This window comes from Cuculus canorus, chromosome 2 (assembly GCF_017976375.1).
Source record: "Cuculus canorus isolate bCucCan1 chromosome 2, bCucCan1.pri, whole genome shotgun sequence".
Taxonomy (NCBI): domain Eukaryota; kingdom Metazoa; phylum Chordata; class Aves; order Cuculiformes; family Cuculidae; genus Cuculus; species Cuculus canorus.
This window is the reverse complement of record NC_071402.1, coordinates 24,946,871-24,961,790: the sequence shown is the minus strand read 5'-3', so window position 1 is coordinate 24,961,790 and position 14,920 is coordinate 24,946,871. Positions and strand designations below refer to the sequence as shown.

At 38.0% G+C, this 14,920-nt stretch overlaps 1 protein-coding gene across 4 annotated transcripts in view; it reads left to right on the top strand.

The window, feature by feature from the left end:
• The window catches only part of CPQ (carboxypeptidase Q), a 157,199-nt gene that overhangs the window by 9,809 nt on the left and 132,470 nt on the right, over nt 1-14,920 (top strand). For 2 of the 4 annotated variants that reach the window (XM_054060057.1, XM_054060058.1), the window contains exon 2: nt 11,994-12,451. In XM_054060057.1, the coding sequence (XP_053916032.1) occupies nt 12,025-12,451 (427 nt within the window). In that variant the 5' untranslated portion in view covers nt 11,994-12,024. Of the gene's footprint in view, nt 1-11,993; nt 12,452-14,920 lie in introns of those variants that run through there. The other 2 variants (XM_054060059.1, XM_009558012.2) reach the window with 2 other exon arrangements.

Here is a 14,920-nt window from a genome sequence, read left to right as displayed (position 1 = left end):
ATGTTGAGAAAAGGGAGCTTCATACTTCTTTAAACTACCTTCCTTCTCACAAATGTTTTTTGCCATTCTGGAAAGCTATCCCCATTGTAGCTCCTCAATGTGTTTTGGCAGTGGTACTTTTTTGATTTGTTCTGAAGCTACTGTTGATATTTATGCGTGTTTGTTCTGTGGTGTCTCTGAAGGTAGAGCTGTGCAAGAATAAGGCATTTATGTTTGTTTGGACAGTTATCTGTATTAACAATATTATCTAAAAACTATCTTATGCCAACCTATGCTATCATATTTCCTGTTGGTCTTTTCCTAAAGATTTTCTGTGTTGAAAATTAAGAAAACCCCAACTTTCTGGAAACTTTGCTTCAGGTCTCTTGAAAAATGCTGATCAAGGCAAATGGCTAATACTACTGAACCTGTATACTATATTGTAGGCAAGTATTATGTGTAGTTTTATAGATAATTCACTGTGTCAGCATCTTACTAAATAGCAAATGCATTTTATAATGCCATTAGTCCAATGCTACTGCGCTCAATTAAATATTTTGAGTGCTTGAATGGGATTTGAAAATATAAATTGCTAATAAAGCTACTTTTCCTAATGATAATTCTGTGTACTTAGAAATGAACACAGTTCTCTAAAAGGTATTTTAGACTCTCGATTCCACTTTGAACATCTGCTTAGGTTTATGCAGTCACTTTTTGGTTGCTCCAGAGAGAAGTTGCTTCTGTTTCAGCAGTCTGCTTAGAGTGATAATTCATAAAAAGATATTAAGAATTTGGTGTTAATTCATGTATCAGTTATTTTTTGGTTCTGAGCAGTGTGTTCCTCTCTTGCGTTAAAAAACAAAGGACTTGTAGCTCGTAGAAGCAAGATGTATGTCTGAGAACTAAATATTCAAAATGAACTTATAAGTTTTGCATTGAGGTACTTTCATATGCAAATTTTATACATCTGGGCTTCCTTGTGCATATTTTCCCATGCTCAGCTTTTGTATGCACACAAAATTGTCAATATTTGTTTAAGATTTGCTAGCCTATAGCAGCTCAGTGTAAGATATTTCACAGGTTTACCTGCATGATAGATCTGAGTCACTGCAGAGAATTCTGGAGAGAAACATTCCAACTGTGTTAGTGTGTGAACAAAAATAAATTGAGAGCAGGTGTTTGTTACTAGCATACCAGACACAGTATTTTTTTAGCTTATAACTATTTTGCTGTCCTCTGTTAAAAAAATACCAATGCAACTTAAAGATGTCTTTTAAAAATTTACTTTTGGAAGTAGCATTGCGTGGCTTGGAAAAATAGGAGTTGTCTTATCCAGACTTACTAGTGTCAGCGTTCGTCACTATATTTTCTGTAGAACTGGTGTGTTTACTCTTTGATATGTTCTCTTGGGTATCTTTTGTTGTTGTTTTTTATTCCCAGACTTTGATTTCCAGTTGACTTCTTGTAATATGACTGCTTCACTGCCACAAGCTTTTGACCAGTTCCACTTGGCAGTGTCAGGAGAAAGGGGCTGAGTGGCTGTGCTAATTGAAATGTCTTTCATGTGGCAACTGAATCACTTGGAGGTGTCACTTCTGGGTCCCTCCATTTCCAATTCCTTGTCCGTTTTTTCTGTCTGTAGTTGTAAGGCCCAAAAGGCATGTTTGTCTCGGTGTATCTGTGCAGTAGGGAGCACTGTGGACCCTGATCTTAACTGGGACTGTTGAATGTCACTGGAGATAAAAAAACATATTGACCCCAATAGATATCTGCTGTTATTATTGACTCTTCTTTCTCCTGCAATAGCAAAATTATTTGATTATTTTTTGTCTCTGAAATGGCTGTGAAAAGTAATTAGAAGTTAAATGCAGAATCAGAACCACCTTATGCATGGTAGCTGTAGTGCTCCATGATCAAATGGTATTGGAGTTTTTCTCAACATGAGAAAGATGTCTGATTTTGCTAATTTATTTCTCAAAATTGGCTGAAAACCAGTTTTCTATCAAGCTCTTTAATTAAACTGTATTTATCATATTTACAGTGTGTTCTCTGCCTTGATTCTTTTAAGTTTAAACTGTTTAATCTTGCGTTTGTTTGTATGTTGTGAGATGGTGGCCCCAATTGTACATTGCCCCTGAACTGCAGCAATTTGTTTCTGATGTTGATGTGTTGGCATTTCAGTACCAGTATTATGCCCTAGTGAACGCAATGAAATAGTAAGCTATATACTTAATAACATATTTCATTGAAATTAATATCCTTTCCCTCCCTTAATATAAGTAAAGAAATGTGTGCATCATAAATATCTTTTTTCTGTCAATTGTAATGAGAAATTCTTGATGCTGTGCCTTTTCCATATAGTTGTATTTACAGATTCATCCTTTGTTGCTCTGGGAAGAGAAAGCTCAGTGGGCGCATCCTACAGTAAGGAGACAAAAGATGAGAATATCAGTTTTCTTAACAGGTCTAGCAATACATTCACTAGATTTCTTAGCTTCACAAAACCACTTTAATGTTGTTATGATAGCACTGTGAGGAACATACCTTTTCTTATGACAGTAGGGAAAGACTGTATGAAAAACCCAAATAAATAAAAAAGATATTCACAAAAGTTACAGTTGTTTTAATCTGGTAATTTTATTTATTAGTATTTTTAAATGCTTTATCATATTCAGCAAAGTGGAATAATTATTGACTTAATTTGGAATTGTGGTGCTACTTAGAGTGTGTAAAATGAGATTGTAAGTGTACGGAGTAAAATAGCTAAAATGATTGGATACTTTTGAAAATGTTAGTCTTGTCCTTTTTTGATCTTTTTCTTTGAAGTGTTTATTAACGTGCATAATTTTTCTCTGAACTTGTTGATTTAAAATGAAAAATTTTATTCCATACACAAAGCAAAAGCTTTGTAGGTGTGTGATCATAGAGGAATATTATTCTTGTCATGTATGGAAATGGTAAGAATTTAACTTAAGAGTTTATAATGCTAGAGTGGTACAAAATGTACGTAGCTGAGATTATTATCTGACGTTTTTTGTTTAAACCAGACAGGTCACTTCATCAGGAAACTTGGCCTGTTGCACTCCATTACATAACAGTAACTAAAGTTACTTATTTTAGTGGTTCATTCTGGCAAATATTCCGACCCTTAGTAGTGTACAGTCACCTTTAAAATTGAGATATAGTCATTGGAAGGAGACACTCAAAGTATTTGTATTTTCTGGCGAAAATATGGAGCAATATAAACCACACGTGTTCTGTCAGACTGAACAGCCTTCTGCTGGAACACTGCTTGGAGGAGCACCAAGTGCTTGTGAGTGCCATATACTTTGATTCATTTCAGCTTTCATAGTGGCGTCAGACCAACTTGTGACAGCAACAACCCTACAATAACTGTTGCTAACACAAGTTGGTTTGCTCCTGTTACAATGTCCATCCATCAACCTTGGCAGCTCTTGCTTTCCAAAACTATGGATCGATCATTTGTTCATAGCTTATACCTTCTGTTTTAGGCTTTCTCCTGGTATGAAGATAGGTTTCATCCTTTGGCCAGATACAGCCTGCTAGTCTTTCAATAGAAACTCAGGAAGAAAATACTTAGCATTGGAATTGTGATAATAATTTAACTAAATACAGGATGTAAGATGTCTTGTTGAACATATTTTCAAAAAGAAACTTAGTGTAGAATTTTGGGTGATAGATGTTTAAGTATGAGGCCTTGCTGGCAAGTCTTGTCTTTGCCTCTTAATTTGTGGCTTCTCGTTTCTCTCTCTTGAGTACTTAATTCTTTTCCATAGCCTAATTCATGTCCTCAGATAATAAAATACAGAATAGATTGTAAGAGAAGATTTCAGTGATTATATTGCCTCAATAAAAAGAAAATGATTTTTCCTGTAGGAAAGGCTGAAAGAAAAATATGCAGTTCTGAAGTGTCTCAATTATATAGGAATTCCATGAAAAAGTAGAAGATATGTGTCTATCCCAAGGGCCTTTACAATCAGGAAAGGTTCCCTATATTAGTAAGAAGCCACTAATGTTTTGACTGTGAATGAGTGCTTGTGAATATATTTATTGTTTTCATAAACCAGCCTTTCTCTGTCTGAAGGCAGCCTGTCATGTTTTTTATACATGACCAATAGTTGCCAACTTCAAGGAAGTGTCACTGAAGTTGAACGTCAAAATAGTAGATAATATAAATGCATCCCTATTATGTTTTTATTTAATTGTCTAAAATCATCTTTCTCACCTTCCCCCCAGTTGTCTTTCAATGCCATCAGCTGGCATTAGCTATGTGCTTTGGCATTCACTGTAATATGAACAATATTTATGTATTGTGGTGTCGTTGTTTCCTGCCTTCCTTTCTTTAAATATTTATGTTACATTCAGTTGTTCTCATCTGCAGATCCCACTGAATTCCTGTATTTGGCCTCTGAAAAGATAATGTACTCCCTTTTGAGACCTGTTTGCGTTTTGAATACTCCTTAAGAATAATATCAGCTGTTACATGGCCTAAGCATTGTTTGGTGGTGATGTTAGTTGGGTTTTTTCTTAATTTTTGTCTTAGCTTCACTGCTTCTTGGGGAAGTAGCAGACTTGTTGTTTCTGTGGCTTTGCTGACATAGTACTTTGCACACAGATTACAGTGTGATTCTTCAGGATTACTGCCATCCATTTTAGCAGCAGCTGCTGAATAAGATTATATCAAGGTAGCCTGTTACTATTCTGAGGCTTGTGGGTGAAGAAAGAATTAAGCGTCGTTCCTTTTACTGCTTCCTTCCTATGTTAAGCTATAACACTTCCACCATACCAGTATAAATAGGATATGAACAACTTCTTTTGTGAGAGGGAGAGCTATGACTGCAGTGACTCTGGCACATTTGGATTTTCTGTTTTAATCCTTAACTTTCTTTAAACATTTCACTTCCTGTTCTCTCCCTGTAAGTCAGTATCACTACCTGGGCTTTATATGGTCATACACTGCTTGGTCACCCTGATGTTTGCAAGGACTTCAGGACAGACCTTCAGTTGTAGCAAATCGAGTTCATAAAGGTAAAAGAGCTCAGATGTTTCCTTTGGAGTTTAGACTTTTTGGTCCCAGTAACAAGATTCTATATTGTATTCCAAGTCTTTTATCCATATTGTGTTGTCCTCTTCCTTACCTTATCTTTAGATGTAAAAAGGCTCATTTTAAGCTTGTAATGTAAATTTTGACTATGAGTATTCCCAAAGCCAAGGCTTCCCAACTGATTAAACATTCTCCCAGATGAGGAATCTTGACAGTTCTGGAAAAGCAGTCCTCTAGGAATGCCTGCTTTTCTGCTTCACTCCTCAAGATCATAAAACTTTCCCAACCCCACCTCCCCTTATCTTTATAAGTGATGGAAGAACTCTGTGGCTTTATTTTTAGGCAGAAATCTCCTCCTTATTTTGCAAGTCCACCTCGCCTTCCAGCCATCCTACTCCGCAGCTGTCACAACAAACTTTCTTTCAGATGCTATTAAATGTATCAGACATCACTCTGCAGCATGTGAGTTTGTTACCCTGGGGCTTTTCAGTCTATTCTCATGTTATCAAAACCACTGTGTGTGATTTCAAGGTTTCTTACATTCCTTGGAGGAAAATCAAATGGTACATGCTTAGGAAACTGATAGATACTCTGCAGATTTAGCAGAGTAGCAATTAAGTGGTTAATATCCTTGATCTATTGTTTTCTTTCTTCATTTCCCATAACCTTGACTCTTGTGAACTCTTTGTGTCCTTTTGTCTGTATTTTCAACTGGGATTTTGGGAAAACTTTACCACACTGGAGAAGCAGCATTGATCTAGCTTTGTTTATCCTATTTCTGTTCCCTCTGCTCCTCTTTCAGTTATCTAATTGCTGGAGACAGTGTTGTCCTCTGAGAGTTTTTTTTTTTTTATCCTCTTTTCTCTCATTCTTTTCTATCCATTACATTTAAATAATTTCTGTTGTAATGATTTTAATGGTGGTAACACTGCTTAGCCTGGTAACGGAATGGGTGTGCTAAAGCTCTTTTATATAAGGGCACCATAAAAGATGAAGATGGCAATGATCTTGCCCTTTAGCATCAAAGATGGCAGTTAGGTACAAACAAATGGATCAGACAATAGGTGGAAGCATTCTTAAAGTAGCTGCTTAGCTAATATTAAGCATATCTTATGACACAGTCCTCGCTACCAACTCTGCACTACCAATGTAGTATTATGCTGTACATTTCGTTCTCTTTCATACTTGTTGGACCTGGAAAAGACTTATTTCCTGCCTTTAATTTCTCTTCCTTCTGTGTACCTAAAACCTTTCTTGATTTTTGTAATCCTTTCAGCTTGTGTTTATGTGTATATCCTGAACCACAGATTTGGGTTGGAAGACATCTTTGGAGCTCATCTAGTCCACCCTTTCTGTTTTAAGCAGGGTCAGCTGCAGCAGCTTGACCAGGCCTATGTCCAGTCAGGTCTTTATATGGACACCTCACAACTTCTTTGGGCAACCTAGTCCAGTGTTTGAATACCCCCACAGTAAAAAAAAGTGAACAGTTCCAGCTTTCTCAGCCTCTCCTCATAGGAGAGATGCTCCAGTCCCTGGATCATCATGACCCTTTGTTGAACTCTTTCCAGTGTGTCCATGTCTCTCTTGTACTGGGGAGCCCAGAAATGGACCTAGCAATCCAGGTGTGGCCTTACCAGCTGATGAGAGGGGAAGGATCACCTCTCTCCACCTACTGGCAACACTTCTCCTGATGTACAGCCCACCAGTCTGTTGGTCTTTGCCGTGATGTTGCATTGCTGACATATGCACAGCTTGTCCATGAGGACCCCACGATCTTTCTCTGCCAAGCTGCTTTCCAGCTGGATGGTCTCATCCTGTCTTGGTGCATGGAGGTTACTCCTCCTGAGGTGCAGGACTTTTCATTTCCTCTTGTAGAGCTTCATAAGGTTCCTGGCTGCCTACTTGTCCATTCACTCTGAGTTGCAGCACAGCTATTGGTTACATAGCCACTCCTCCCTACTTCGTATCATCTGCAAGTTGGTTCTGTTGAGGCTGTACTTTGTCCAAGCATCCAGATCATTAATCTCCCTGTAGTATAGTACTGGACCAAGTATTGACTGCTAGGGGATGTGAGTAGTCACTGGCCACCAACCATATGTTATATGAATAGTCAAAACCCTCTGAGCTTGGTTGTTCTGCCATTTTTCAATCCACCTCACTGCTCATCCAGCCCATACTTTATCAGCTTCCCATCGACTTTAGGGAAGACTGTCAAATGCCTTCCTAATGTCAAGGCAAACAATGCCCACTGCTCTCCCCTCATCTACCAAGCCTGTAATTTGGTCCTAGACGCCTTGGTAAATCCATACTATACATTCTGATTCACCTTCTTGTCCTTCGTATGTTTGGAAACAATTTTTGAGGAGGACTTTTTTCCTGTCACCTTGCCAGCAGTTGAGGTGATGCTGACTGGCTTGTAGTTCCCTACATTTTACTTCTTGCACTTCTTGAAGTTAGAAATGGCGTGGCCGTTCACATGTCCCTGGGCCCTGCTGAAGTTTCTGAAGAGACCAAATTCATCTGGCGTAAACTTGCAGTGTCTAATATGTGAATGGCTTTCATTTCTGCTCAAAACAAGGAAGGAGAGCAGTGGCAGCTCCCACTTTTTGCTTGTTATGTCAGTGATTAGAAGTCCCTTTGAAGGAGTGGAAGGTGGGAGTTGTCAGTTTTATGTAGTCTTCAGAACTTCATTCTTCAGGACAATATCCTAAACGTGAGGCTGCAGGCAAGGCTGGAATGGGACCATTCTGTGGCCTTCTCATGCATGTAAGTTTTACAAGGGTAGAGAAATAAAGTAGGGGGACTGTAGCTTTGGAATGAGCATCCTTGCTTCCTGGAAGGGCAAGGGAAATCCGAGATTCTTATCCCTAGTTGTGAAAATGGTTATTTTGTACTAAAGATCCATGGAATGAGAAAGGACTGTACCTCCTGAATGTGTGTGTTCTTCCTATCTCATTTTGCTCTTAACTTCTATCAAGGAAATTCACTAAATAATTAAATGCATTAAACAGTTGTGACTGTCCTGGTTTGATTTTGGTTTGTTTTTTTTAATTTGGCTGGCACTGTGATGTTCATTTACCAAGTCTTAACTAGTGAGATGTACAAAATGCATAGTCTCTTCTCCCATATGATTCACTAGGGTGATAAGCTTAATGTTGCAGAGACTGGGACAACAGATGTGGTATTCTTTCCCTGAATTAGTGGTGGAGTGATTCCTGCATTGCAGTCCAAATGACTATGATGTTATTTTACCTAGCAGGGAATTATTTCTGAAAGCTGCTAGCTTTTCAACAGATTATGCTGTGCTATTCAAAGAAAGCACAATAAATCATATTCCCATTCTTGTGTCCTTGCCCAGGGTTTGAATTCAGTTATACTTCTTTTACAACGCAGTGGCAGGTTGTGAGGTTCTTTGCATGGCAGGAGTATGTTACGTCCACAAAAGCTGTGGAAACATATTTGTTCTCAGTGTTCAGTGGGAAATTCCTGGAGAAAGTGCATCTCTTAATGCAGTTCCTCTGGGACAGCCTTTGGAGTGAGGATGTTGCTGGTTTTGAATGGGGCCAGGAAGAGGAAAGCAAGCTTTTCTTAGTTAATGAAAATGTGATAATCGTAGTTTAATTTTTCCCTTGAAAAAATGCATGAAGTTGGTAACATGGGGCTCCTTGAGGTGGCCGGTTTGTTAAACATTCTGCCTGAGTTTTCTGTTTAACAACGAAATATATCAGCTTTGTCTGGGAGATTTTGCAAACCCTTAAAAAAACAAAGCTCCAAACCTTAACTTCTTGAAACTAACTCTAAGAAGTTGTTTACTCCAGTCAGCAAAAATTTGTCTTATGGCAGAAATCGGATTATCTTGCTTGCTTCTTTATGGATGATGAGGTTCGTAAAAATCATGGAATGAGCATGGTCATCCTGAGAAAATTACTGATGTCTCTAGCAGAGGATGTTAGTGAGCATGTAATTAGCTGGTCCAAACAGAAGGAACATGGTGAAAATATAGAGCATAGCAAAAAAAAATCATGTGTAGTCTGACCACAAACAAACATTTACTCAGACTATAAAAGGCACTTTACAGTTCTCTGGCAGTGTCCTGAGATAACCCGAGTCTTCTGCTTCTGGTTGTGTTAAGACCTTTGCCCTGTCTGTCTTGTGGAGAGAGGGGTAGTCTTTTTGATAGATTTATCATTCATAGATGAAATCACAGATGATTTTTGTTGTTCTTTTGGGAAAATGACACTTAACTGTGAAGAATTTATTACTGCCTTGATCTCAAGTCTAGGGGACATTTGAATAGTTGAAGAGAATAGCTTAATATTCTTATATTGCTAAAGCTATTGTTTAAATTGCTGTTTATGAGAAGACCCATGAGGGCCTATGAAAGGCTGGCAGTTTGTGTGTGTAATCATATGAGCTAGGCTTGGTGACTCCAAAAAGTCTGTGGGTGTGTTTGTTGGCTGGGTTTTTTTTTTTTTTCCTTCTGGTGGTTTATAGATCCTAGAAATGTGGTGTAATCCTTTCACTCTTTCTATGTCTTAATTCTGCATTGCACAGACGACATTTCAGATAGCATCTTATGAATGCATGCCTGATAGGCCATCCCCTCATCTTGGGAGCTGATCAGGCATCTCTCACAAAGGTGACTTGCCTCTTCTGTTCCCATTGAAGAATCCGTGCTTTTAAGTGTCTGTACGCTAATATATACAACATGGGAAATAAATACGAGGAGTTGGAGATCTGTGTGCAGTTGCAGGGCTATGATCTTGTTGGGATCATGGAGTTGTGGAGAGATAGCTCACATAATTGGGATGCTGCAATGCATGGATATATGCTTTTTAGGAAGGACAAGGCATAGGCTGACAGGAACCTCATGAAGTTCAACAAAGGGAAATAAAAAGTCCTGCACATGATGAGGAGCAACTTGCCCTGGTTTTCACTGGAATACAGTTAAATTTCTTCCTCATAGCTGATATAGTGCTGCATTTTGGATTTAGGATAGAAATAATGTTGATAAGGTACTGATGTTTTAGTTGCTGCTGAGCAGTGTTTACACTAAATCAAGGACTTTTCAGTTTCTCACACTGCTCTCCTTCCTTGCTCCAAGAGGGACAAAACTGGTGAACCCTCACATTAACTTTCCCAGGCATTGGCTCCACTACAGGATTTCTGTGTGGTTTTTGGTGGTGGGATTGAATTCAGTAATATTCTGCAGTCAGTGTTCTGTGGCAGTCAGATGAGGTAGATACTCTGGTCCCTCCTGACATTATGATTTACAAAGCGGTTTGATTATTGTGGAATTTGCTTACTCCATAAAATGACTAAGAATTAATGGTCAGTTAAAGCTCCTATAGCATTCAATTGTCTGAAAACAAAGGAGGATATTTTTATATTTTGCATGTGAATATCACATGTGGATATAATGTATGCAAACGTGTGCATATATGTACACACACACTCATACCCTCCCATCTACCTTTGTGCTGGCTCTCTGTATGCATATAACATCATGAACCAAAACCAGAGGGTAAGTATAGTGTCATGATTCCTCAGATCAATGATTACAAAATGAATACTATAACTCTTCAGAAATACTAAATAAATACCAACAGAAAAGAAGGATAATGTGGAAATTAACAGCAAAACAGCAAAAGCTTTAGTAATGCTTCTGCCATGCAGGTCCGATTTGCCCATATGTTATCCATATTAGCCATAGCCAACTAATTAGTCCTTTGCTATTTGTACATCAATTGTTGCCAAGAAAAGCATGTTTTGTAGAGTGGAGAGTAACATTTGCCTTTAGTATTACTATTTTTGAGGCAAATTACGTTGTTTTTCAAAAATAGTGGTATTCCCATGAAAGTCCATGAAAATGGCTAAAGTGCTGGATTAAAGTCTTTTTGGGGTAGTAGCAATTGTCACTTCACTTGGCTAGAACTAATTACTATTGGTTTTAAGTCTCATAGTAGCTCTAGGTATATGGCTGATTTAAGGCCTTATTTCTTATTTCTAATTTTTATCATTCGAATTGCAGCCTGTTTTAAATTCAAAGGAAAATGAAACAATTACATTTCCTTTTGTGTATATCAATAAAGACCCTTATATTTTGGGTTTGGATAATTGTAATTCCTATGTTATCAAAGACATTTGCAACTATTCCAACTGCTTCCAGAGGGGTTTTTGTCAGTTCAATTAATAGTATAGACAATCTGTGGCTTTTATGGGATTGAAAATTTGTAAGATCTTAAAAATGATAAGATGGATAAACTATAAAGCATTAACAAAGAGAACTCCTGATATTGAACACAGGAACAGCACCCCTGGCACTGCATCTCTCTGCAGTGATGCTGGAGTCAGTCCTTAAGAGATAAAACAGTAAGGAACTGTGTTTCTTTGGTAGCCATGGATTTATGCAATGCAGAAATTCATACTTTCTTCCTGAGGGCATTGGATATAAATTGCTCTGACATCTTTCTAATGCAATAGAAAGTGGTTTTGTAATTATGAAGATGGTGATTAAGAAACACTTTTATTCATGAACAGCTTAAGAAATGTTTTTGTCCAGATGTTTTGTGTGAAGACATTTGATTTGGCACTTCTGGTAAATCCTGCTCTAAACAGAAAGGAGATACAAAACTCCTGGATGGGAGCAGCCCTGGGTTTTGATTCAGTGAAGGATATGATTATTTAAAGAGATGCAGGATTCCAAGGATATTTCTGGAGACCACAACAAAGGTTGTGTCCAATGGTCTAACTATCTTTTTCATTTGTTTTCAATAGTTGTGTCTCCAAATTGAGTTTACTTTCCTGCCAGTTCTGATCAAAGCATTTTCATGATAAACTGATTTCTTTTCATTTTGGTCTGTCTGCCAATCTAAATAACAAAAAGTATGGCTGATAATGGTATTTTTTTTAATATTCTCTTTTTCTATTCTTTTTGTCTCTCCAACAGGCCATCTGTAGAAAAGAAAAAAAAAGAAAAAATGAAATACTTATTCTTAATATTTTTCATTAATTTATTACCACAATATGCTGGAAAATCTTTGAGAAGAAGTGACGGTTACTCGAAAACATTTTATGACATTAAAAATGAGATTGCTGGCTATACTGATATTGCTAAAGCTATTATTGATCTTGCTGTTCATGGAAAAGCTCAGAACAGATCTTATGAAAGATTAGCAGTTTTTGCTGATACCATAGGACCTAGACTCAGTGGTTCGAAAAATCTAGATATAGCCATCAAGTATATGTTCAGTGCCCTGAAGGAAGATGGACTGGAAAATGTGCATCTGGAACCTGTGAAAGTACCACACTGGGAAAGAGGAGAAGAGTTCGCAATGATGCTGGAACCAAGGAATCACAGTATTGCTGTTCTGGGACTTGGGAGCAGTGTTGCAACTCCTCCAGAAGGTAACTCATCTTTTTCGGAATGAAGTGTCACTTGCTTTTTAATGCCAAACTGTATTATACCCGTAACGACTTCTTCTCTCAATGGTCAAACATTTTTCTTCCTGCTATAATAGCTCTTCAGGACAAGATACTCTTTTTCTGGAAGTTTGTGGTATGACATGGCGGTGAATGATGCAGTTTGGTTTAACACTGGTAGAACTAGCTTGTAAAATTAGAGTTGATTCCTGAACTCTCCATTAAATCCATACCTTTTTGTTTAATGCTGCTGAACCGTATTTGCAAAGATTCTGCTCCTCCATTGCTGTTGAGGGGAAGATGTTCTTATGGTCTGGAGTTTTCCAGCTCTTCTTTTTAATTTGGACCAGAGGAGGTCTCCATGGGGTGTTGAGTTGACACGTAGTTTCCCTGTCCTGCCAAGCTCAGTACTTAACTTTGGCTAAAAATAAGACAGCAGGAAGAGGAGGAGAGTCTCCTGCTGAGCTTGCAAAGTTCCAGGCCCTTGCTAAACATGGCAGTTGATATGTAGAAAGTATCCTTTCTTTCCCCTGTCTCATCCTCACCTTTGAAAAGTCTTTGGCACTTGTTACTGAACTGTGTGTTGCCTTTTAGTGGATCGTGTGTGATGTGTTACTTTGGGAACAGGAATGATCATTAATTGGGCTCAGCAAAATTCAGGTGTTTCGAGCTCCAAAATATTAGCTTCCTTGCAAACATTTGTAAGATTCCATTTTGTACATGCTGATATGAAGCATTCTTAAGACAGCTATTTAAAGGCCAGATGATAACTTTCTTCTGTGACTGCTCTCCACAAATAATAACAGACTTATTCCTAGACCACTTCATAAACATTCTTATTCTTTTAAGAGGAAATAAATTCAGTTTGGGAAATAAAAGGTAACATGATACTTTTTTTTAAGAAATGTCAAGTTTTGTGATAGTGACATTACTACTTGAAATGAAACAAGTAATGTATAAAAGCTGTTTTCTTTAGAAAAAATATATAGCCCTTCAAAATACAACAAAGTAAAACTAGGTAATTTAAGACATGTTTGGAATAAATCTTAGTTGGTTTGGAAAACTGCTAGTGCAAATTTTGTCTGAGGTGTTTCTGTTATATTGAGGTAAGCATATGCCTAAAATGCAAAAAGAACCCCATTATTAATGTCTGTTTATCCCATTATATGTCTAAGGTTTAGTGCTTTGATAGGAGAAAATTTACAGCGAAGGTTAAACATACAACTCATTTTATATGCTTTCCAGTCTTATTCCAAGCTTTCTGAAAAGCTTTCTAAAATGGAAGCTAAGATTAAAATGGCATTGTTGATGTGGAGCAAGTGTTACTGAACCTGCAAAGAGAACCTGCAATTTAATCTTGGTGAACATCTTCAGATCATGAGAAACCTGTTTTTTGCTTCCCTTTCTTAGCTGTTGAGTTATTTGTACTTGACTAGTCTTACTCTTAGGTTTGTACTTTTTTATTTAGAGAGATACCGAGTTTACATGTTTCAAAATGCCCACAGAAACTAATCATGTCCTTCCTTTTCATGTGTAAAGATCTTATTATACCACATTATTCTTCCTTGCATTTTTATTTTCCTCTGAGATCTGCTGTGTTTATGAAGAAGTATATGTGATGGCAAGGAGATCTCTCACAGAAGAGTAGACAGTTTCTCACACTTGGTGGCATCATTTTGGTTAAATTACTTACATTCTGACTTAAAATCTGTCCTACTGTTTGTGGCTGTTATGATTTCTGCTAGTCTCATCTTGCTCTGTGCAAGCTCTGACAGGTTTTTGTGCTAGAGGAGGTTATGTGAGGTAGCTGATCCCTGGTGAGCTCTTGGCTCTTGTTCTTCCAATTGCTGGACTGGCCGCCTGGCTGACGGAAATGCCTGTTGAGAGCTGCTTGTCACCAGCCTCTCCAGGCAAGAAAATTGCAAGGTGTTGCTGCTCAAAAAAGCGCCTGTCCTAAAACTCACACTCATCCCAAGCATGAAATAGAAAATAGTGTGGTTAGACTATTAAAACCACTATCTCATCACTTCTGAGGAATTCCTTACCAGATCTGCTCCCTCTGCTTTCAGCAGATTGTGACCATGCCTTGTTGCTGAGAAAAAAGGATAGGCGGCTTCCCTAAATCACATCAAAAGTATTTGAACAATTTCCCCTTCAGTAGGGGAATATCAACAGTTCTGATTTGTCTTGTTTTGGCCAAGAAGCTGTGGGAGTGTGAGTCATCCTGTAATCAAAATAGTGCAACTCAATATGCAATGTTTGATGCTGATTCTCCTGGCATTGCACTGCTGTTGCTGCATGGGATCAGACCAGGGAGTTCTAACGCTGCTGTGCTGAGCTTTGCCAGAGGGATGCGTTAAAGGCCAAGGACTAGCTTTCAGATATCAGCTTCATGATCTGGTCATTGGCACCTGGATTCTGCCTAGAGGCAGAGACACTCTTCAGAGCTCCTCT